The following is a 23335-nucleotide window of genomic DNA, read 5'->3' on the forward strand; positions in this document are numbered from 1 at the left end:
TGCTTTCTGGGGTCGTGGGGCTCCAGGTGGGAAGGGCCTGAGGGCTTTGGTATGTGAGATGCATACTGCTGCTATTTCGTTCTCTTATCAGCTGATGAAGAGTGGTGATGATGATGGTGGTGATAATAGCAGCAAACCCTCCCATGGGACTGATTATGTACAGGGCACCGTTCTGAGGTGTTTATAGGCGTTGACTCTCTTGAGAGTTGGGTAGTGTTTTCAGCCCTCTTCTGCAGATGAGGAAATGTGGCAGGGAGAGATTAAGGGACATGTCATAGGGACACAGTGGCCGAGGCAGGCCTTGAGCTCAGGCAATCTGGCCTTGAGTCCTGATCTCACAGCCACACCCCGAACTGTGTACCGCTTGACATCTGTCACGCAGTGAGCTTATTGTCATGGTGAAGAGTGAGAGCTGGGAGTCGGGAGTCCTGGGCTTAAGCTTCACTTTGACCATGTAGTGGCCATGGGTTAGAAGGGAGGCTGGTGTCAAGATCCTGGGTGGCGCATCAAATCAGAGAAGAGTGAGGGAAGGAGAGGAGCAGGAAAGTTCTGGATTAGGAAGTTCAGGATCCTTGGAGTGGTCTCCCTAGGGCTCTACCATTGGGGGCTGTGTCTTCCTGCTTAAGGTTCAGGGTCCTTCAAGGTAGAATCTGAGTGGCCTGCGTAAGTCTTATGCTACTCTCTTGGCCAATAGGATGAGTCAAGCATCCTGATGGATGGTCTTCTTGGGCCACCCCAGGGAACAGGCATGGTCATTTCCCCATGGGAGCCTGGGATGCCATTTTCAAAAGAGGAATAGCAGGTGGGTCACCGCAGATGTCTTCTCCAGCAGGGACAGCACTGATGCCAGCATGTGACATAGAGTAAACTCTTCCAAAATAGCAACTGTTGTTATTGTGACTAGCAATCAGTGCCCCAGGATGCAGGCATGGTCACTCCTCCGTCTTCTGTTTCAGGCACTCTTACCCAGAACGAGATGGTTTTCAAACGGCTCCACCTGGGGACAGTGGCCTATGGCCTCGACTCCATGGACGAAGTACAGAGCCACATCTTCAGTATTTACACCCAGGTAAAGCCTTCTGTTTCCATGCCCGAAACCATTCCTTTCTGCTTTTAACAGCTATGTTGAGCTGTAATTCACACTACCATACACATAATCTGTGGAAAGTATACAGTTCAGTGATTTTTAGTATATTCAGAATTCAGAGTTGTGCAGCCATCACCCCAGTCATCACCCCAATAGAAAGCTCTGTACCCTTCAGCGGTCACTCCCTATCCCCCCTATACCTCCCTTCCAAGCCCATCGCAACCATGAATCTTTTCCTTTTTTTTTTTTTTGAGTTGGAGTCTCACTCTGTCACCCACACTAGAGTGGAGTCTCAACCTCCTGGGCTCAGAAGATCCTTCCACCTTACCTCCTGGGCTCAGAAGATCCTTTCACTTTAACCTTCCAAGTAACTGGGAGTATAGACATGTACCACCATGCCCGGATAATTTTTGGATTTTTTTGGAAGAGATGAGGTCTCGCCAAGTTGCCCAAGTTGGTCTTCAGTCTCTGGGCTCAGGCAGTCCTCTTGCCTCCTGCTCCCAAAGTGCTGGGATTATAGGCATGAGCCACTGCACTCAGCTCCCTTTACATTTGGAATAAAATTGCTGTTGGAATTTCTCCTCATCTTCCTCATTATCAGAGTTCACCTGCTTTGCTAAAGTGCTAGCGGATATTGAGAAAAAGCCAAGAGAAAATGATTTGCCTGGTAACTGGTCCCAGAGAAAATATACTCGTTGGTTATACTTCAAGTTTATGAACATGTTTACTTTTTCTTTTTCCCTGGTTGTAAGCAAGAATAGTAACAATGAATGGTCTACTTGTGAAATAATCACCATGTTACTATCTTTAGTTTCCTATCTGTATTCAACTCAGCAGTCATAAGGAAGGAATTACAGCTTATCTGTTCCTGCCTTTGATTTTCCTACACAGTTTTTCAAAACTGGTCATATTTCAGGAAAAGATACTACTGGCATGTGACCTAATATTCCTAAAAAGTTAGACCAGTGGTCCCCAGCCTAGCTGTGCATTTGAATTATGTGTGGCGTTTTACAACAAAACAGACCCAGAACAAGAGACATTTATTTGGGCTTGAAACCCTAGAGATTCTGGCTCATTAAGACTAGGGCAGGGCCTGGCTTCTGTGTTTTAAAAGTAAAATAAGATGGAACAGACAGACATATCCTTTGGTAATTCTGAGGCACATCAGGGGCTGAGATGGACTGTGGGTGGCCCTCCACCGGCTTCCATCACCCAGTAGATGCTGATGACCCCAGCTGCGACTCTGAGCTTTGAATTACTGCCTCCTGCATGCGTGGCATCGCCACACATGGTTTGTAAAGACGTTTACCCAGGACCCTCCGACACCGTCCTTCCTCCACTAAAACTGCGTGTTAGATCGGCTCTGTCATGGCACTTGTTTTGAGCTAGCAAGAGAATATGGAGGTCATGTTTTGCTTAAATTTATCAAAATAGGTAATGATTCCATAGACAGATGGTCAGTTAAAAATGGGAAGAAAAAGCTGGGCTCGGTGGCTCAGCCTGTAATCCCGCGACTTGGGAGGCTGAGGTGAGTGGATTGCTTGAGCCTGTGGGTTCGAGACCGCCTGGGCAACTTGGTGAGACCTCATCTCTATAATAAATTTAAAAAAAATTAGCCAGGTGTGGTAGCACATGCCTGTAGTTCCGGCTACTTGGAAGGCTGAGACGCAAGGATCGCAGGAGCCCAGTGGGTCGAGGATGCAGTGGCCGGGAGTGGCCATTGCACTCTAGTCTGGGCGACAGAGTGAGACTCCAACTCAAAAAAAAAAAAAGAAAGAAGAAGAAGAAAATACTTCTGTGTAAAGATTAAAGGCAGAATCCCTGACTGCCTCGTGACACAGCTGTAGTCAACATTTAATTTCCTGGAACATTTGCTATCAGGTACACCTGGATTTCTGTGTTGTCTCCTGAAAACGGCACAGCAGAATACAGTGTGACAGTGGGGGTGGTCTTTATGTTTTTAGAGACAAGATCTCACTCTGTCACTGGGGCAGGAGTGCAGTGGTGTGATCATAGCTCACTGCAACCTCAATCTCTTGAGCTCAGGTGATCTTCTTGCCTCAGTCTCCCAAGTAGCTGGGACTAAAGGCTCATGCCACCATGCTTGGCTAATTTTTTTTTTTTTCTTTTTATTTTTTTGAGTTGGAATCTCACTCTGTCACCCAGGCTGGAGTGCAGTGGCCGCTCCCAGTCACTGCAGCCTCAACCTGCTGGGCTCCAGCAATCCTTCTGCCTCAGCCTTCCAAGTAGCTGGAACTACAGGTGTGTGCTACCACTCCTGGCTAACTTTTGATTTAGTGTAGAGATGAGGTCTCACCAAGTTGCCCAGGCGGGTCTTGAACCCGCGGGCTCAGGAAATCCACTCACCTTGGCCTTCCAGAGAGCTGGGATTACAGACATGAACCATTGTGCCCGGCCAGGGTGTAGACAGATAAATTGGATATATCTCGTACCCCTCATGAGATGATGATATACTTTAGGACTATTAAAAAATCGGCCAGCCAGGCTTGGTGGCTCAGCCTGTAATCCTGCGCTTTGGGAGGCTGAGGTGAGTGGACTGATTGCCTGAGCCCGCGGGTTTGAGATCAGCTTGGGCAACTTGGCAAGACCTCATCTCTACAATAAATCAAAAACAAGCTGGGCGTGGTAGCGCGTGCCTGTAGTTCCAGCTACTTGGAAGGTTGAAGTGGGAGGATCACCGGAGCCCAGCAGGTTGAGGCTGCAGTGGCCGGGAGCGGCCACTGCACTCCAGCCTGGGTGACAGAGTGAGACTCCAACACAAAAAAATAAAAAATAAAAAATTGGCCAGGCACAGTGGCTCAGCCTGTAATCCAGCACTTTGGGAGGCTGAAGTGAGAGGACTGCCTGAGTCCAGGGGTTCAAGACCAACCTAGGCAACTTGGTGAGACCTCATCTCTACAGTAAATCAGAAAAACTTGCCAGGCATGGTGGCATGTGTCTATATCAGCTACCTGGAAGGCTGAGGTGGAAGGATCGCCTGAGCCCAGAAGATTGAGGCTGCGGTGGCTGTGAGCGTGCCATTGCACTCCAGCCTGGGTGACAAGAGTGAGACTTCAACTAAAAAAAAAATTGTGAGACACTTCCTTGTTTGGGAGGATAAGCCTCACCGTCCCTGTTTCCTTTCTGTCTCTCTGACTGTCTTACTCTGCATGGTGATTCGGGGTGGTGTCCCTAGGGCTCAGTGCCGGGACCTGTTATGTCACTCCCCGGGTGGCCCTCCACTGGCTTCTGTCACCCAGTAGATGCTGATGGCTCCGGCTGCGACTCCGAGCTTTGGACTGCTGCACCCTGCATGCGTGGCATCGCCTCACATGGTTTGTGAAGACACTTACCTGGGACCCTTTGACACCTTTCCTCCCCCTCTCAAACTGTGTCTCTTCCTGGGCTTCTCAGGACGTCCTCTCCCCCACCCATCCGCTTGCTTCCCCTTCACTCCCAGCCTTTGGGCACTGCCCATTTGTGGTGCCTGTTCCCTCCAGGTCACCTTTTGTCTTTGTCCCTTCTCAATCAGGTGGCAGAAGTGACCCCCCTCCCTCGCCTGACGATCTGTCATGACCTCCCGCTCAGTGACTTCTCTGCTCCCGTCTTGCTGTCCCCCATAAGCCCTTGGCTCCCCAGCGGGGGTCTAGCCATCTAGCCATGTCCAGTCCCCTCCCCACTCCCGGGTTCAGCCTCTCCTCCCCTCATTCCAGCCTTCAGGGCAGGGTGAGTGGTTTCATTTCCGTGTCTCCTTGTCGACTTTTCTCCTGAGTCCCCAACTCCAAATGCCTGCCAGGCTCCTTCTGTGGAGCTCCCCATGTGGATTGTCATGCTTATCAGCCCCCCTCCAGGCATGCAGATGTGCTGGTGGTTATATTAGCTTCCTGGGTGGCAGTGTGTACCCCCGGCAGGAGACACACCTGTGCCTGTTCTGATGGTATTTTTTTTTTTTTGAGTTGGAGTCTCACTCTGTCGCCCAGACTGGAGTGCAGTGGCCGCTCCCAGCCATCGCAGCCTCGACCTGCTGGGCCTGGCGATCCTCCCACCTCAACCTTCCAAGTAGCTAGAACTACAGGCGCGCGCTACCACGCCCAGCTAATTTTTTTGATTCATTGTAGAGATGAGGTCTCACCAAGTTGCCCAGGCGGGTCTCAAACCTGCGGGCTCAGGCAATTCACTCACCTCGGTCTCCCAAAGCACGGGATTACAGGCTGAGTCACCGAGCCCATCTGGGGGTATTTTTAAGAGCTCCTGGTATTTACGGAAGCCATCCTGTCTGTGGTTACTTGGGTATTTCAGCTTTTAAGGTTCATTTTTGACTTCGCACAAATAACACTCTTTGCAAAGTGTTAAAAGTCAGAAAAATGACACCTCGTGCCAGGAACTCTACCTCACACGCCTTCCTCAGTGCAAGCTCGTAAGTTGACTTGCCTGTCATACTCCTGAGCCTCACACGGCCAAGAGTTGTGGGGTCAGGTCTTCCCAGGGTTGGCATGAGCTCAGACTCCTGGTAGGAGCCGCCCGAGGGAAGTTGTGAGCTTCTTTCTCCCAGGACGTCTACAAGTCCCATAACATATGAAGGCTTGTGATGAGGCTTGGAAAACTTCTCCCTGTTTTCTTAACGCTTTATTGAGGTGTAACTTACATATCACAGGATTCAGCCCTGTGAAAGTGTATGGTTGGATGAGTTTTAGTGATTTTACAGTGTGGAAACTTCACAACGACCCAACATTAGAATATTCCCATCACCCCAAAAGACCCCCTGTGTCTGTTGCAGTCACCCCTCTGACCTTCAGAGCTTACTAATGAGACTGTATAGTGTTTCTTTTATTTTCTTTTTTTGAGTTGGCATCTCACTCTGTTGCCCAGGCTGGAGTCGTGGCATGCTCATGGCCACCACAGCCTCGACCTGCTGTGCTCAGACAACCCCTCTACCTCAGCCATCCAAGTAGCTGGAACTACAGGCACATACTACCACACCTGGCTTATTTTTTGATCTATTGTAGACACAAAGTATCACCAAGTTGCCCAGGTCTTGAACCCCCAGGCTCATGTAATCCTCTCTTCTCGGCCTCCCAAAGTACTGGGATTACAGGCTGAGCCACCGCATCCAGCCAGCAGTGTTAAGGTCAAGTGTTTAGCCGGATCACCAGGGCCAGAGTCAGAAGCTCAAAGAGTTCTGTCCAAGCCTGCAGGGTTTGTTTGTTTTTTTTAAGTTGGAATTTCACTGGGTCGCCCAGGCCAGAGTGCAGTGTCACGCTCACGGCCACCATAGCCTTGATCTGTTGGCCTCAGTCGATCCTTCCACCTCAGCCTTCCAAGTAGCTGGAGCTATAGGCACATGCCATCACACCTGTCTAATTTTTAAAAAAATTTATTGTAGAGACAAGGTCTCACCAAGTTGCCCAAGCTGGTTTTGAACCCCAGGGCGCAGGCAGTGCTCTTGCCTTCACCTCCCATAGTGCTGGTATTACAGGTGTGAACTACCGCGCCCAGCCTAGCCTGTGGTTTTAACAGGTGAACCAGGTGTCTCCAAAGGACAACTAGGGCTGAGAACAACTGCTGTGACACTAAGGTTCACCTTTTTTTGAACATTAGCATCTAAACCTGTGACTCCCAGGAAGCGCTTGCAAGATGACCTGCTGGGGCGCAGGAAGGGAAGGTTGGCATGTTCATCCTCATTTCATTTTCGTCTCCAAAATTCACACAAAATTTACATCTCACTACTGGCATCGAGACTGACCCAGGGATGCTTACTGCATTGATCAGGCGAACATTTGTCTGCTGTGGTCCTTGAGGGGTCCTCTGGAAGGAGCTGGAATTCTGTGGTTGTTTATTTTTAGAGTGTTGAAGTGTGGATTGCAGATTATGAGCATCCAGGTGACTTGTCTTAAGGATATTATTTAACTAAACTGACCTCGTAAAGAGAGCAGGTGGGTTTAAAAGATTCCTGCAGGGAGACTCTAGATTATTAATCCAAGGCCAAGTAAACAAGAAAGTGGCCCACACGTAATGAGGTAAAACTAAACCGAGCTAAGGAAATGAGATGGTTGTTTTCCCTGGCTTACTTATTTATTGGTACTTTTTTTTTTTTTTTGAGTTGGAGTCTCACTCTGTCGTCCACACTGGAGTGCAGTGGCCGCTCCCGGCCACCACAGCCTCGACCTGCTGGGCTCTGGCAATCCTTCCGCCTCAGCCTTCCCAGTAGCCAGAATTACAGGCATGCGCTACCACGCCCGGCTGATTTTTTGATTTATTGTAGAGATGAGGTATCGCTGCCCAGGCGGTCTCGAACCCGCGGGCTCAGGCAATGCACTCACCTCAGCCTCCCAAAGGCGCGGGATTACAGGCTGAGCCACCGAGCCCGGCTTATTGGTACTTTTTAAAGGAAAATTGAGATAGAGACCAGCCTGGGCAACATGGCAAGACCTCACCTCTACAACCATAAGACTCGCCCTTTTTGAACCATATGATTCAGTGTTTTTTAGTATATTCACATCACTGTGCAACTGTTGCTACTGTCTAATTTCAGGACGTTTTCATCACTCTGCAAAGAAAGCCCGTGTCCCTTGAACTCCCAAGCTCCTGCTCTGTGCCTCCAGCCCCTGGCTGCCTCCAGTCTACTTTCTCTCTCTCTGAATTGGCCTATCCTGGGTATTTTGTGTAAATGGAATCAAACAGTATGTGGGCTTCTGTGTTCGGCCTCTTTAATTTAGCACAGGATTTCCAAGGTTCTCCCAGGTTGTAGCGTGGATAGCACTCCGCTCCTTGTTATAGCTGAATAACAGTTGTGACAACTTGAAATTTACACTGAAACCTGTGGTTCCCAGTGCCCCTTACTGTAACTGTGTTATTTTGTAGTATTAGCTAATTGCATGAGAAACTGTGCTTAAAATTTTTATCATATCGTTTCATTTTTATTTAATTAATTAAAAAAATTTTTTTTTGAGTTGGAGTCTCACTCTTTCGCCCAGGCTGGAGGATCATGGCACGCCCACAGCTCACTACAGCCTCGACCTGCTGGGCTTAGGTGATCCTTCTGCCTTAGCCTTCCACATAGCTGGAACTACAGGCACACGCCACCACACCTGGCTAATTTTTTGATTTATTGTAGAGACGATAAATCACTATGATGCCCAGTCTGGTCTCGAATCCCTGGGCTCAGGCAATCCTCTCACCTCGGCCTCCCAAAGTGCTGGGATTACAGGTGTGAGCCTCTGTGCCCAGCCTGAGTTTTGTTTTGTTTTTAAATGAGTGTGCTCGTCTATGGTTTATTTTCCATAGGCACCTGATCGTTCAGTCCACCAGTACTTATTGCTTGCTGAACAGTATTCTCCTCACTTTCTGTACCCACAGGAAACATGCAGAAGGTTCTGTTTATGTTTTCTTGAGGAAGGATTTTTTAAAATCTGTTTTTTTCCTCTGGGACATAGAGTCTATTTTGTTTCTTCCTCATTAAAAATAAAATCTTTGCTATTTCTTTATGAAACATTTTTTACTGCAGAAAAAAATGATCCAGACAAGCACAAAGACAAAACATTGAAATCACCTGCATTCCCGTCACTTGGCAATAACTAGCCAAACCTTTTGCTGTGCTTTTGCGAGTCTGGATGGATATACGCTGTATTCGGTGCTGCTTTTTTTTTTTTCTTTTCAGTGAAAAGACAGCACATATTCTTGTAATTATCTTTAATCAGGATCAAGCACCAGAGTTGTCTGTATAGTCTTTAAAACTATATATGTACACATATATACAGAGAGTGCCAAAAAAGTATATACACTTTTCAAATTTTTTTGTATCAGAGTCTCACTGTTGTCCAGGCTGGAGTACAGTCGCAAACTCATGGCCACTGCAACCTCGAGTGCTGGGCTCAGGCAGTCCTGCTTTAGTCTTCCAAGTAACTAGAACCACAGGTGCACACCCTCATGCCTGGGCCCTGCTGCATCCTTTGGGTGTGGGTCTCAAGTACGTCTATTTAAGAAAGTCTTTGTTGGTTATTCTGAGATGCTCCCTGGTTAAGAACCACTGCTAGACTCACACTGTCCAACCTCTTTCTTTTCATTTATATCGATGACTGGGCTCATTTTTATTGGTTTTATAACATGGCCCAGACGAAGGTAAGGCAAGTGAGGAGCTCGCATAACAAATCTAATGGGGTGCCCCTCTTCAAAAAAAATCTCAGTAATCAAGGGAAATCAAATGTCAATGCAATGTTTTAAAAACACTAGTGCAGAAACTTCACGAGGAGCAAAATATTGAAATTTTAAGTGAAGGCAGGTCCAGTCCCATGGTACACAATGTGGCCTCACCCATTCACCCTACTCCTGGCTCTGGATTTGCTTTATATCAATCAGGGTTCTCATTATTGACCTACTGGGGCTGGATCGTTCTTGGGGGGAGGCGTGGCTATCCTATGTCCACTAGATGGCGGTAGCATCCCCCCCCCCCCCCAGTTGTGACAACCTAATAAATCTCCAGACATGACCCAGCGAGGGGCAAATTCACCCAAATTGAGAACGCTTATGGTGTACAGATGAACTGGAATGTATTGGCTTTGCCGTACTCAGTGACTGCTGCTGTTACACAGTAGACATGGTGTTGACTCAGTCATTTGATGAGCCTGGGACTCAGTTGATTCGTCCGATTCATCTGGAAGTAGTGGCTCTGAGCCTGTCTGTGTGATGGTGGCCCACAGAAATGAGAGTCATCAGCCCTGAACTTTTTTGGGAAGTTACTGCGGGCTGTCATAGCAGAAATTCCCCCTCCTTTATAGTGTATTTCTGTCTATTGCAGCCCCTTCATAATACCCGTTAATACTGTGAACATCCCTGTGAGGTGAGGTTTTAACTGCATTAAGAAAATTGGTCTTCATGGTGTCTCAACATTTAATGCTTGTATTAATCTTTCTTGTAAAACAGGCGGGAATTCTTCTTGGGAAATGGTCCTGCCATGGACTGTCCATGAGAAATGAAGGCCTGCTTTTCATGAGTCTCAGTGTCTCGTTTGGTGGCTGGGATGCTCACGGGTGACTGTGGCATTCTGTGATACGAGACACCCGTCCCGGGGCTCCAGTCAGGGGCCTTACTACATGGCCATCTGAATTCCTCTCCCAGAGTGACCTGTGCTTGGTTTGAAGTCACCTGTGACCCTGTGTCCAGGAGGGGAACCGTGGTCTTTCCCCAGGGCAAAGGAGTCATAACCTGCCTCTGTGGATGTCACATCTGTTTTTGTTTTCCCCTGGTATTTTTTAAGTAGGAAGAAATGTGTATAGGTTAAAGGGCCGATGGGCAGGAGGTTGGAGATAAACACTGTACAAGGCGAAACTCTTCCATATGGGAAATGCGAGACTGTTTGGAGACCAGGTTTGAGACGAGGCCCTGGCCTGCCTCGGTGCTGTAACAATGCATGTGGGTGACCATCTGGTGTGCAAAGGAGCCGTTCAGAGGCAGTTTCAGCACCCGTGGTTGTTCCCTCTCCTTCCTGTGACATCTTAGTGGGAAAGGGGGAGAAGTAAACGAGTGTGGAGACATTGAACCTGTGGCCTGTGATGTCGGTCAGGCTGTCATCCTTGTCTTCTGATTCATTGTCACATGGTCCCCCGAGACTGAAGGGGGGAGGCCTTTGCAAAAATCTGCCCGTGCGTGGTCTTCTTTCTGCCTTGCCTGGGAGTTGTTGCTGTGGCATCCACGTTTGAAATGTGAGTGGCCGCTGGGCGTGGTGGCTCACGCCTGTCATCCCAGCACTTTGGGAGGCTGAAGTGAGAGGATTGCCTGAGCCCAGGGGTTCGAGACCAGCCTGGACAACGTGGTAAAACCTCGTCTCTACAATAAGTAAAAAAATTAGTGCGTACCTGTAGTTCCAGCTACTTGGAAGGCTGAGGCGGAAGGATCACCTGTGCCCAGCAGGTCAAGGCTGTGGTGGCTGAGAGCATGCCACTGCACTCCAGCCTGGGCAACAGAGGGAGACTCCAACTCAGGGGAAAAAAAAGAAAGAAATATGAGTGGAAGGGTTTGACTTCTGTTGACATGAACTCAGATTGCTTTCCCGAATCCAGAATGCCATGAAGGGGGCCCTCAGTTTGCTCTTCATTCAAACCCACAGTCACTGACACTTGCCAGCCACAGCAATTACTTCACTTAAGGTCTTATGGTTGTCACTAATGTCCAATAATGGTCTGGTCCAGGTGCTGAGGAAGGCAGGCAAAAGTGAAAACACAAGGTTGGGCATGGTGGCTCATGCCTGTAATCCAAGCACTTTGGGAGGCGGAGGCAAGAGGATTGTCTGAGCCCAGAGTTTGAGACTAGCCTGGGCAACTTGACGAGACCTTGTCTCTACAATAAATAAAAAAAATTAGCTGGGTATGGTGGTGCATGTCTGTAGTTCCAGTTATTTGGAAGGCTGAGGCTGAAGGACTGCTTGAGCCCAGAAGGTCAAGGCTATGGTGGCCATGAGCATGCCACTGCACTCCAGTCTGGGTGACAGAGTGAAACTCCAAAAAAAAAAATAAGTGAAGACACGTGTCTGTGGCTAGAGCACAAATCACAGAACTTTGTGAAAGAGGGTTCTTGATTGAGCCTCACTGATAGAGAGAACCTTTCTGTACATCTTCAGCCCTCTTCATCATTTTAGGGTTAAATTCTTTGTAATTAAAAGCACTTGGCAAATAATGGCCTATTGAAACCAGAGTTCTGATTCATGACTCTAATTATTGTTACCATGCAGTGCCCTTTGGCCTGGAAGTGGAACTTGTGCGCTCCTGACATCGGAGGTTAACGGAGCAGGAAGCAGGAGCGCTATGTGTCCCTGCGGTGACCAGAATAATTTAGTAATTGTCTAATTACCTGTGGAGTCTAATGCCACTACTAAAAATAGTATTAAAAAATTAAATGAAAGTCATTTTCTTGTTTCTTGGAACCCATCTGTTCTCTATTTTGGGCAACCATGTGTCATGGGTATGAAACGCAGTTCATTCTGAAGGATCAGGTCTCTTCTCCTCTGTTGGATAAATATGTTTTTAATGGAATGTAGAACCCAGTAATGCCGTCAACATTTCTAGCTTCCAGGTTTCAGTTAGTTACGGGGGGCTGCCAGTGACCCTTTGTCCAAATCTGTGATTTAAAATCGGGAACTGATGTTGGTCAAATGGATATATATTTCTTCTTGAAAATGAGAAAAAAGAAACCCCATGTCTATTGAGGACTCCTCACCACCACCTCAGAAATATTAGTTATTCATTTATTGATTCATTCAGCAAATATTGGCTGAGTGCCAGGCGCTACTCTGGGTACTGGGGATACACAGATGGACAACTCAGGTGAGCTCTCTGTTCCTGTGGTCTACTGGGAGAGAAACATCGCATTAATAAGCCAATTGTAGACACTGAAGGGTATAACACATAGGGTGGGGGAGGGGGTTGGAGCATGGCTTACAATGGAGAAGGCAAGAGGGAACACCATGAATCAGGTGGCTCAGGGAAGGCCTCTCTGCGACGGTAACAGTTGACTCGAGAGCTGAATGATGAGGCCGAGAAACCAGTCCCACAGAGAACTGGGACATGGAGTTCTAGGCAGAGGCCAGTGAAAGTGCAAAGGCCCTGAGACCAGAAGAAGCTTGGCCACATTCAAAGAACAGAAAGGGCCGGGCGTGGTGGCTCCAAAACCTACTTTCAGGTGGAGGTGAGCAGATTGCCTGAGCCCAGGGGTTCGAGACCAGCCCGGGCACTTTGGCGAGACCTCATCTCTACAATAAATCAAAAAATTAGCTGGGTGCAGTAGTGCGCACTTGTAGTTCCAGCTACTTGGAAGACTGAGGCGGAAGGTTTGCCTGAGGCCAGGAGGTCGAGGCTGCAGTGGCTGTGAGCATGCCACTGCACTCTAGCCTGGGTGACAGGGTAAGACCCCAACTCAAAAAAACCCCAAACAACAAAAACCAAAAAAGGAACAGAAAGGCCAGCAGGGCTGGAGCCGAGTGAGCGGGGAGGAAGTTGGCACAAGAGGCAGTGGGAGGGGTGGGCAGGTGTCAGGCAGGTGCGCCCCACAAGTGTGAGAGGCTTTTGGATTTTGTTGAATGTGGACCCACAGATTTTTAAGAAGTGTTTTTTTTTCCCCCCCAGTCATCTACATTTTTTAAAAATTAATTTTTGATAATGCTTTTTATTCTCAGGCAGAAAAGCCTTTTCCTAGAAGGGTCGCCCCGATGTGTGACAAGGCGGGAGAGGGGCTGCTGCTGTCCTGTCCTGTCCCCACCGCCCTTGGTGGTGCTGAGCGGGGTCTCGGGATTTCTGGGACTCAGTTTGTGGAGATGGGCTGAGACCCGCCCTCTAGCCTACTTCTTTCCCTGCTTGGGAAACTGAGGCTCAGAGCAGTTATGACTCCCTCGAGGTCACACAGCTGCTGACAACCCATCTAAGAATAAGGTTCAGCCCTCCTAACCTTCAATGCTCTTTATACCATGCTGCTTGAAGCTGTCTTCCCAAGACTTGACCCATCTCCCAGCCCTCTGGAAGCTGTGCTGTGTGGCCACAGAGGTGCCCCTTGGGCAAGAACTGGGGTCTGAAGGCAGCCTGGAAGGCGAAGAGTGAGTTCAGTGGACCTTCCTCTTGAAAGGCCACCTACAGTACTGTGCTAGGTACCACTCTGCAGCGAGTTTCATCTAGCTAGGGCTGCTTCCAAGCTGTTCCTGGTATGCCCGGGTGTGCCTGCCCTGGCTTGCGTGATGCCCACGGTGGTTACCGCCTCAGGGCTTCCATTGAGGCTGCTGCCTGCTATGGTAAACCGAGAAGATTGTACGTATGCAGCAAGGATTCTAAACCCAGAATGACTTGGGCCCCCACGGGACGTTCGTTGCAGTCTCTTGTCGTAATCGGGGGAGTGCTGCTGGGATTGAGTGGCTCTCGAGACTGGAGGCCAGGAGCAAAATGTCATGCCATGCACAGTGCTCACCACAGAGAAACGGTCTGTCTCAAGGGCAGCAGTGCCCAGGCGGGGAAGCCCTGTTCTGAAACACCAGGACATTCAGTGCAGTGGGATCCTTCATCCCATTGGAGACCCCGACTCTGTCCCTGGGAAGACAGATCTATTCTGTCCACGGGTAGAATCATCTTCATTCTTTATATTATAATATGTATGATAAGGTCTCACTCTGTTGCCTGGGCTGGAGTGCAATGGTGAAATCAGAGCTCATTGCAGCCTTGGCTTCCTAGGCTCAAGTGATCCTCTTGCCTCAGTCTCCTGAGTAGCTGGGACTACAGGCATGGCCACTCCATTTGGCTACTTTTTTGTTTTTATTTTTGTAGAGATGGGATCTTGCTATGTTGCTCAGGCTGATCTTGAACTCCTGGCCTCCCGTCTCAGCTCCCAAAGCATTGGGATCACAGGTGTGCGCCACTACACTGAGCCTAAATTGTCGTTTTTTCCTCTCTTTATTTTACATTAAAATATTTTTGCCCAGCATAAATGCCCAGAAGCCTGACAATGACACGTCATTGATTGAAGCGTCACCACAGTTGTGTCTCAGAGCTGCGGGTACTGGAACAGTCAAAGAAGAGCAATGTTTCAGATTTGCGGAGCTCTCCCCCACATCCAGACCCTTCCTCTCTCTGGCCATCTTCTTTATTCATTTATCCTTCCCGTAGCCATCCCAGGACCCACCAGCTCAGAAGGGCCCCACGCTCACCACCAAGGTCCGGCGGACCATGAGCAGCCGCGTGCATGAAGCCGTGAAGGCCATCGCGCTGTGCCACAATGTGACTCCTGTGTACGAGTCCAATGGTGTGACTGACCAGGCCGAGGCCGAGAAGCAGTATGAAGACTCCTGCCGCGTGTACCAGGCGTCCAGCCCTGACGAGGTAAGTCCAAGCGGGGGTGTGGGGGAGTGCAGAGATGCCCAGCCTGACTTCTACCTGCTCCAGGACAGGGCCACCAGGGCTACTGGGACACACATTCTCAGCGACAGGAAGGAATTGCTCTTCCTCCAGCTGAAGGAAACAGTCTTAGACTTGAGATGTGTGCTGAGTTAGAAAGAGGAAGAGATCTCGTTTATAACTCACATGGCCAGCACAGTAGGGGCGCGAGGCCCGTTTGAACTTTATTTTTATTCATTTATTTATTTATTTGAGTTGGAGTCTCACTCTGCTGCCCAGGCTGGAGTGCAGTGGCATGCTCACGGCCACCGCAGTCTCGACCTGCTGGGCTCAGGCAATTCTTCCACTTCAGTCTTCCAAGTAGCTGGAACTACAGGCGTGTACCACCATGCCCGGCTAATTTTTTTATTTATGGTAGAGACAAGGTTTCACCATGTTGCCCAGGCTGATTTAGAACCCCTGGGTTCAGGCAACCCTCTTGCCTCTGCCTCTCAAAGTGCTGGGATGACAGGTGTGAGCCACCGCGCCCAGCTGAATCATATATGCTAAAACATTTGAATAAAAGCTTTATTAAGTTATACTCCATATTCTAAACAATCCACTCTTTTAAATTATACTGCTCAGTGGTTTTTTTGGTACATTCAGATTACCAGGGCATCACCACCATCATCAATTTTAGAATCTTTTCATTGCTCCAAGAAAACCCCATAACCATTTTCCCCCAGACCCATCTTCCTCTCCCCCCATCAGTTCTAGGCAACCGCAAATCTGCTTTCTGTCCCTATAGATTTGCCTGGAATAGACATTCTGAACAGCTGGGACCATGCAATATGTAGCCTTTTGTGACTGACTTTTTTTCACTTAGCTTAATGTTTTCAGGATTCTTCATGTAATATGTGTCAATACTTCATTCCTTTTTAGGGCTGAATAATATCCATTTATGGACATACTGCATTTTGTTACTCCATCAATTAATGGATATTTAGGTTGTTTTTATTTTTTGGGTGTTATGGATAATACTGCTATGAATATTTTTATGCAAGCTTATTTGTTTAATTATTGAGTCAGGGTCTCACTCTGTCACCCACGCTAGAGTACAATGACATGATCATGGCTCATTGTAGTCTTGACCTACTGGGCTCAGCTAATCCTTCCACTTCACCCACCTGAGTACCTGGGGCTACAGACATGCACCATCACACCTGGCTAATTTTTTTTATTTTTTGTAGAGACGAGGTCTTGCTATGTTGCCTAGGCCAGTCTTGAACTCCTGGGCTCAAGTGATCCTCCTGCCGTGGCCTCCCAAAATGTTGGGATTATAGACGTGAACCACCATCCCTGGCCTATGTGCAAGTTTTTGAGTGGGCCTAGGCTTCCATTTCTCTTGGGTATATGCCTAGATGTGGAATGGCTGGATTATGTGACAACTGTATGTTTCACCTACCTTTTGAGGAACTGTCAGACTGTTTTCCAAAGAGATTTACCATTTTGCGGTCCCGCCAGCAGTGGATGAGGGTTTCAGGGTTGCTGCGTCTTTGCCAGGGCTTGTTATTGACAGTTCTTTTGATTCAAGACATTCTAGCGGGTGTGAGGTGGTATCTTGTTGTGGTTTTGATTTACATTTATCTGATGGCTATAATGTCGTGTATCTTTTTATGTGCTTCTTGGCCATTTGTATATCTTTTTTGGAGAAATAGCTATCAATATCATCTGCCCATGCTTAATTGGTTTGTCTTTTTGTTGTTGAGTTTTAGGAGCTCTTTATATACTTTAAGTACAAATCCCTAATCAGATATATAATTTGCAAAGATTTTCTCCCATTCTGAGGGCGATGCTTTTACTATTTTTTTTTTGAGTTGGAGTCTCACTCTGTCACTCAGACTGGAGTGCAGTGGCATGCTCCCAGCCACCACAGCCTCAACCTGCTGGGCTCTGGCGATCCTTTTGCTTCAGCCTTCCAAGTAACTGGAACTACAGGCGTGCACTACCACGCCTGGTTAGTTTTTGATTTATTGTAGAGACGAGGTCTCACTAAGTTGCCCGGGTGGGTCTCGAACCCGCGGGCTCAGGCAATCTTCTTGCCTCGGCCTCCCAAAGTTCTGGAATTACAGGCTGAGCCACCGAACCTGGTTGCTTTTACTATTTTGATGGTGCCCTTGTTTCTTTTCTTTATTTCATTTTTTATTTTTAACTGTTCCACCCCCAATGGTATCCTTTGAAAGTCTTTAAGCTTGGAGAGGTCTAGTAGCCACATAGTTTTATGGTGCTGTTCACATCTAAGCAGATTCTACTCCTGGAGTCCAAAGGATAATGCATTGGACTCCATGTTCAAGAGCAGGGGGCCTGGTGGCGCAGCTGCCCCTTTAATGTGTGTCTATAAAAAATGTCTGGTTGCTTTCCGTGTAGGGTGTTGCATAATAGGAATGGCCTCTGCATGCGAGGGGGACCCAAAACCCCCCGGAATTTATTTATAAAATGTTGGTTATTTATTCTTACGTGTTTAAACTTCAGTCACCTTTAAAGTCCTCTCTGACGTGATACGCCTATGGAGACATTTTCTCCACTGCTCAAAACAGTTTTTGAACTCATCAACTTTGATGCCTTTGAGTGCTTCTGTGTTTTTTGTTTCAACTCTTCTACATCGGCAAAATGCTTCCCTTTGAAGACTTTTTTCATTCAGGGAAACAAAAAAAAGTTACTTGGGGTGAGTTCGAGTGAATGGGGAGGGTGAGGCACAGAAGTCATGCCATTCAGCGTGGTGTGGGCAGGAGTGCTTATCAGTCACCCATCATGAAATGGGCAAATGTGTTCAAAGAATCTCCAAAAAAATTCACTGAAGCCCTAGGCAGCCTCTCCCAACAATGCTCGCTGGTACACAGACACCGATGGGGTCCTAAAACACTTACCCAGCAAGAAAGCCTGCACTACAAGAGACCTACGGTCCCCTTGTATGTGTAGGTGAGAACTTCCCTAGCATGAAAATGGTCTCCTGTCCATTACCCCCTGGCTTGAGTGTGATTCAACCTCAGATCTGTGGTTCAAGAATCTGTCAACATTTTGACCTTTTTTTTTTTTCCAGTTTCCCTCCCTGCCTCCTAAAAAATTGTGTTCTGGTGATGGAATTAATTTTTATTCAGTGTAGAAAATAAGGAAATTTCAGAAAAATATAAGGGGGAAAAATGAGTCAGTTGCACCCTCACACATAGAAGATAATAAGCAGCGATCCCTCCTTGAACATTTCACATGCATCAGGCCCCATTTGAAGAGCTTTCTGCATATTATCTCATTTAATTCTGCTGGCAGCTAAAGAGATGCTATAATTATCTCTATTTTCAGAAGAGGAAAGTCAAGGCAGAGAGGTTTAATTTTTATGCTAAAGTCACACCTAGGTTTTTTTCTTTTTTCCTTAACTTTTGCATTTTGAAGTAATTTCAGACTTAGAAAAGTTGCAGCAATAGCACAAAGAATTTCCCTTTAATGAAGTTTCCCTCAGCTTCCTCGAATGTCAACAGTCTTCCATATTTCCCTGTCATTCTCTCTCACCTCTGAAAAATAAGCTGCAGACACGATCTTCTAAGAATTTCCCTGAAAGAGCAAGGGCGTTCATCAGAATCAGGAAATTAACATTGATACAGTACTATTATCTCTCCTGCAGATCTTATTCGAATTTCACCAGCTGTCCCATTGACTTACTTTTTATTAAAAAAAAAAAAAAATCCCCGGTCATGGTGTAATGGTCTAACCCAGGATTTAATCAGGAACAGTCCCTTGGCTTTCATGACCTTGACACTTTTGAAGAATACAGGTCCATTATTTTGTAGAATGTCCCTTAGTTTGTGTCTGTCAGACTTTTTTTTTTCCTTTCCTTTTCTTTTCTTTTTTTTTTCTGAGTTGGAGTCTCATTCTGTCGCCCAGGCTGGAAGTGCAGCTCACTGCTGCCTCAACCTCCTGGGCTCAGGCGATCCTTCCACCTCAGCCTCCTGACTTGGGACTACTGGCACACGCCACCATACCTGGCTAATTAAAAAAAAATTTTTTTGTAGAGGTGAGGTCTTATGTTGCCCAGGCTGGTCTCGAACCCCTGGGCTCAGGGAGTCCTCTTGCTCCACCTCCCAGGGTGCAGGGGTGATGGGTGTGAAGCACTGCGTAGCTTTTCAACAGGTACTTTTGAGTGTGCTGGCACTGTGACGTCAACGCTAAATGAGACAGCAGCCCGAGCCCCTAGCTAGGAGGTATGTGTCATGCATGGGGCACGTGAGTCCTGGGATCTGTCCCCGCCAGGGGGCTGCTGTGGCCTGCTGTGACTCACATCCTGTGATGTGGATGCCCATGGTGGGATGATTGCTGGGCCTTAGTAGGCAGGCAGTAAATCCTGTGGGCAAAATGGAATGAATGCACATACACGGACACACACACACACACACACATACACACACACACACACACACACACACACACACACACACCCCATGGGTGCCAAAAGCATGTATATACATTTTAAGAGATGTTATCTATGTATGACTTTTCAAAGTTGAGCTGAATGATGGTAGCAATGTGGAGTATGATGTTCGCTCAGAAGATGGCATTCATTGAATGAATGCTGGCATCCCCATGTGACAGGCAAGACAAAAGCACGGTTGTTGTTGGAGTGCAAGACCATTTTGAAATGGTATTTGGAATTCTAGAGCATTGTGGACGTACAAGGACAATGGAGGCGTGAGTACACAGCAGAGCCTCCAACACGCCTAACTGCATGCGTTGTGATGAGTATGAGATGCCTGGTTCTGTGTGTGATGTGCACAAGGGAAGATCTGGGAGGCCTTGCCCAGCATCAAGTCCTGCAGGAGTTCACTGTCATTAGAAGTGTCTGGACACTGTTGGAAACCACTGTGAGCACCTCTTGTAATTGCAAAAGTCAACATGACTTGTATTCATCTTTTGTTATCGGTATAAATGATTACCATTTCAATATGGTTTTTTCTTCTAAAAATGTGTATACTTCTGTTTTGGTACCCTCTATATTTTTAGTGACAAGGCCTGACTGTGTCACCCAGGCTGGAGGCTTGATGCAGTGGCATGATCATAGCTCACCGCAGTCTCAGACTCCTGAGTGAGAAGCTACAGATGTGTCCTGTCACACTTGGTTTATTTTTCTATTTTTTGGTAGAAATGGGATCTTGCGACGTTGCCCAAGCTGTTCTTGAACTCCTGGGCTTAAGTAATTCTCCTGCTTCAACCTACTGAGTAGCTGGGATTACAGAAGTCGACCACTGCTCTCGGTTTTGAATGAGTATGTTTAAGGCTCATGATAACAAGTATGAGAGTCTTTTCAGTCATTTTTCTTTTTACTGTTTTAATTCTTCTATCAGTGTGACGGGGACTCTCACTTTTTTTGTTTTCAGAAGGAGGGGTCTTCTTTGAGGGAATGAAGTCTTTGCAAGTTCTGGACTGACATCCTGCACATGGCAGTGAGCCTGCAGTCTACGGTGGATGGGGGAAACAGCACAACAAAACTCTTTTCCAGAGGTCACAGATGAAGGGATTCTTGGACGTCACCTGCCCTATCTCATTGCTTATCCTTTTTCTGAGCAGTGAGATTTGTCACCTGGGAGACTCCTTCTTCTAGTCTGCAGGGTGTTTGTGCGATAGCTTAAGCCACAAAACCTAGCTCCTCAATAACTGTTGACATTTGAACCCAGCTATTTAGGAGGGAAAATGTTGCACCCCTGTCTGGCTCCTGAGACAGGAGTTGTGTGCAGAAAGAGAGGATTCTGAGGGAGGGAGGCTTGAGTGACCTTCCTGATGTACCCGACCTGTGTCACAGCAGCTGAAGACTCCAGGGTTATCTGCATTTCTTCTCACGGGGTAGATTGAGTCAGTATTATCTGTTTAGGAGAGAGGCTCCAGTGTCGGAGCTGTGATCCAGTAGGAGAGGCAAGAGAGGGTGCTGACGGTGGCTGGGGGTGTGGGTCGTGGTGATAAGGTAACTTTTTTTTTTTTGTTGGAGTCTCACTCTGTCGCCCAGACTGGAGTGCAGTGGCCGCTCCCGGCCACCGCAGCCTCGACCTGCTGGGCTCCAGCGATCCTTCTGCCTCAGCCTTCCGAGTAGCCGGAATTACAGGCATGCGCTACCAAGCCCGGCTGATTTTTTGATTTATTGTAGAGATGAGGTCTCGCTGCCCAGGCGGGTCTGGAACCCGCGGGCTTAGGCAATCCACTCACCTCGGCCTCCCAAGGGCGCGGGATTACTGGTTGAGCCACCGAGCCCAGCTGAGGCAACTTTTTTTAAATTTTTATTTTTGAGTCGGAGTCTCATTCTGTTGCCCAGGCTGGAGTGCAGTGGCTCCTCAGGCTGTCTGTTGGGTCTTGTTGTTTCCTTTGAGAATCCCCTACCTTGGGATGAGAGACGTGAGGAAGGACCATGTTCTTGGTAGCTGCAGAGCAGGAGCCAGTAGCTTACTGGCATTTGATGAAATTCAGCTTCGAGCACGCTGAACATCTGATCAGTGTTCCTGCCTGGGGCTCACCTTGGCATCCCCCGGAGGCCTTGAATGCCTGTCCCCACGACTCTGTCCCCAAGGAGCTTTGATATATTTGTTTTGGGGCTCTGCAGAGATTTTTCCATGAGGATAAATCTTTCATGGGAATGCTTTGTGCTTCTCTGGGCCCTTTCAGTGAATAGTGTTTTTTCCCTTCTGTCAGTAAATTGCACTCAGATTCAGATTTGTGCTTTTTTTTAAAGATTCTGAGCTATGATGGTGGGGAGAGGTATTTTCCTCTGGCTTTTTAGTATCTTCACAGAGGTCAGTGTTTGTTACCTTGTTGTTATCTTTCTTTTTTTTTTTTGAACTTTTTTTTATTGCACAGTCATTTCGTGTTGCTAATAGAACATGTAAAAATATAGATGTGAGAATAAAAAAACCATAATCTTACTAACTAAAGGTGTAACCACAGTAAATATCTCACTGATTGACCTTCTTAACTTCTTCAGAGGGTTCATCCAGCAAAATACAAATGGGTTTATATTAACATATCAGGAGAAACAAGGGGGGCTAAGTCTAGTTCAAGTGCATTCTTTCAGAAAGCCATACTATTTCCAAATCTCTGCAGGGCACCACGTGGACTCGACTGGCTCACGAATCATGCCTTTGAAATTCAATATCAATAAAACATGGCCGTTCCGGCAAGGTCAGTGTATGCGATACATATAGAAGCCAGCATGCATGGACGTGGGGGCTGCTGGAGTCATTCCACCAGCTGGCGTAGCATTCATTTCCTGTAACAGAAAGCAGCATTTCCTCAGTTTGTGTCTTGGGCACTTTCTGCTGAGGAGGCCTTGAAGTGCCTTTATTTGACTATTGATGACAGCCCAAGGGGCTCCGGGCCCTTCCTGACACCCTACAGTGACTCACAAGGTAGATGGAGTTGGTGTTGTCTGACCAGGAGAAGGGCTCTGGTGTTGGAGTTGGGGACCAGCAGGAGAGGCAAGAGGAGTTGGTGACGGTGGCTGGGAGTGTGGGTCGTGGTGATGAGGCAACTTTTTTTTTTTTTTTTTTTGAGTCGGGGTCTCACTCTGTCGTCCAGGCTGGAGTGACATGTTCACAGCTACCGCAGCCTCAACTTCCTGGGCTCAGGTGATCCTTCCGCTTCAGCCTTCCAAGTAGGCATGCACAACCACACCCGGCTAATTTTTTGATTTATTGTAGTGATGAGTTCTCACCAAGTTGCCCAGGCTGGTCTCGAACTTGTGGACTCAGGCAGTCCTCTCACCTTGGCCTCCCAAAGTGCTGGGATTATAGGCGTGAGCCACCATACCCAGTGAATGCCACAACTTTTATTTAGTTATTTATTTATTACTTTTTTTAAAGCAGGATTTATTAAGAGGACAGAAAAGCTCCCACAGTGGGAGGGGACCCGAAGGGGTTGCCCAATGCCACAACTTTTAAACCACTTGTTTCTTAGTGTCTGTGTGCATAGAGATGCTGTACTGCGAGCAGCTGGATTCAACCCTGGGACTTTTTCAGTTGTCTTTTCCATGAATTCTTTTGTATTAAGAGAGACATTTGTAAGCTTTTAAAATCACAAGTATGAATTTCCTCACTATAGAAAAGTAGAGATAGATTCACAAAGGCGTTGATAAAAATAACCTTTAATTCTTATCACCTAGCAGTGACTACTGTTTATATGCTGGTGTAGATTTCCCCAGACTTCCCCTAAGTATAGAAACATACTTGTAGTGCAGAATCACACTCTAGTACATATCACTAAATAGGAAGGAAGGTGGGTTGAGGAGCATTCTTTAGGAAGTCATATGTCTTTCATAGTTCTTTCTCTCTTTTTTTATTATAAAGATGTGGGGCACAATTCAGGATTAGGTATACAAATG

At 47.3% G+C, this 23335-nt stretch overlaps 1 protein-coding gene across 1 annotated transcript in view; it reads left to right on the top strand.

The window, feature by feature from the left end:
* Window positions 1–23335, top strand: part of ATP9A (ATPase phospholipid transporting 9A (putative)) — a 120763-nt gene that overhangs the window by 50191 nt on the left and 47237 nt on the right. The window contains exons 12-13 of the mRNA XM_008073454.1: window positions 957–1069; window positions 14722–14934. Coding sequence (XP_008071645.1) covers window positions 957–1069; window positions 14722–14934 — 326 coding nt within the window. The remainder of the gene's footprint in view (window positions 1–956; window positions 1070–14721; window positions 14935–23335) is intronic.

Source organism: Carlito syrichta, unplaced genomic scaffold (genome assembly GCF_000164805.1).
Source record: "Carlito syrichta isolate Samal-C Ts95f unplaced genomic scaffold, Tarsius_syrichta-2.0.1 Scaffold315848, whole genome shotgun sequence".
Classification (NCBI taxonomy): domain Eukaryota; kingdom Metazoa; phylum Chordata; class Mammalia; order Primates; family Tarsiidae; genus Carlito; species Carlito syrichta.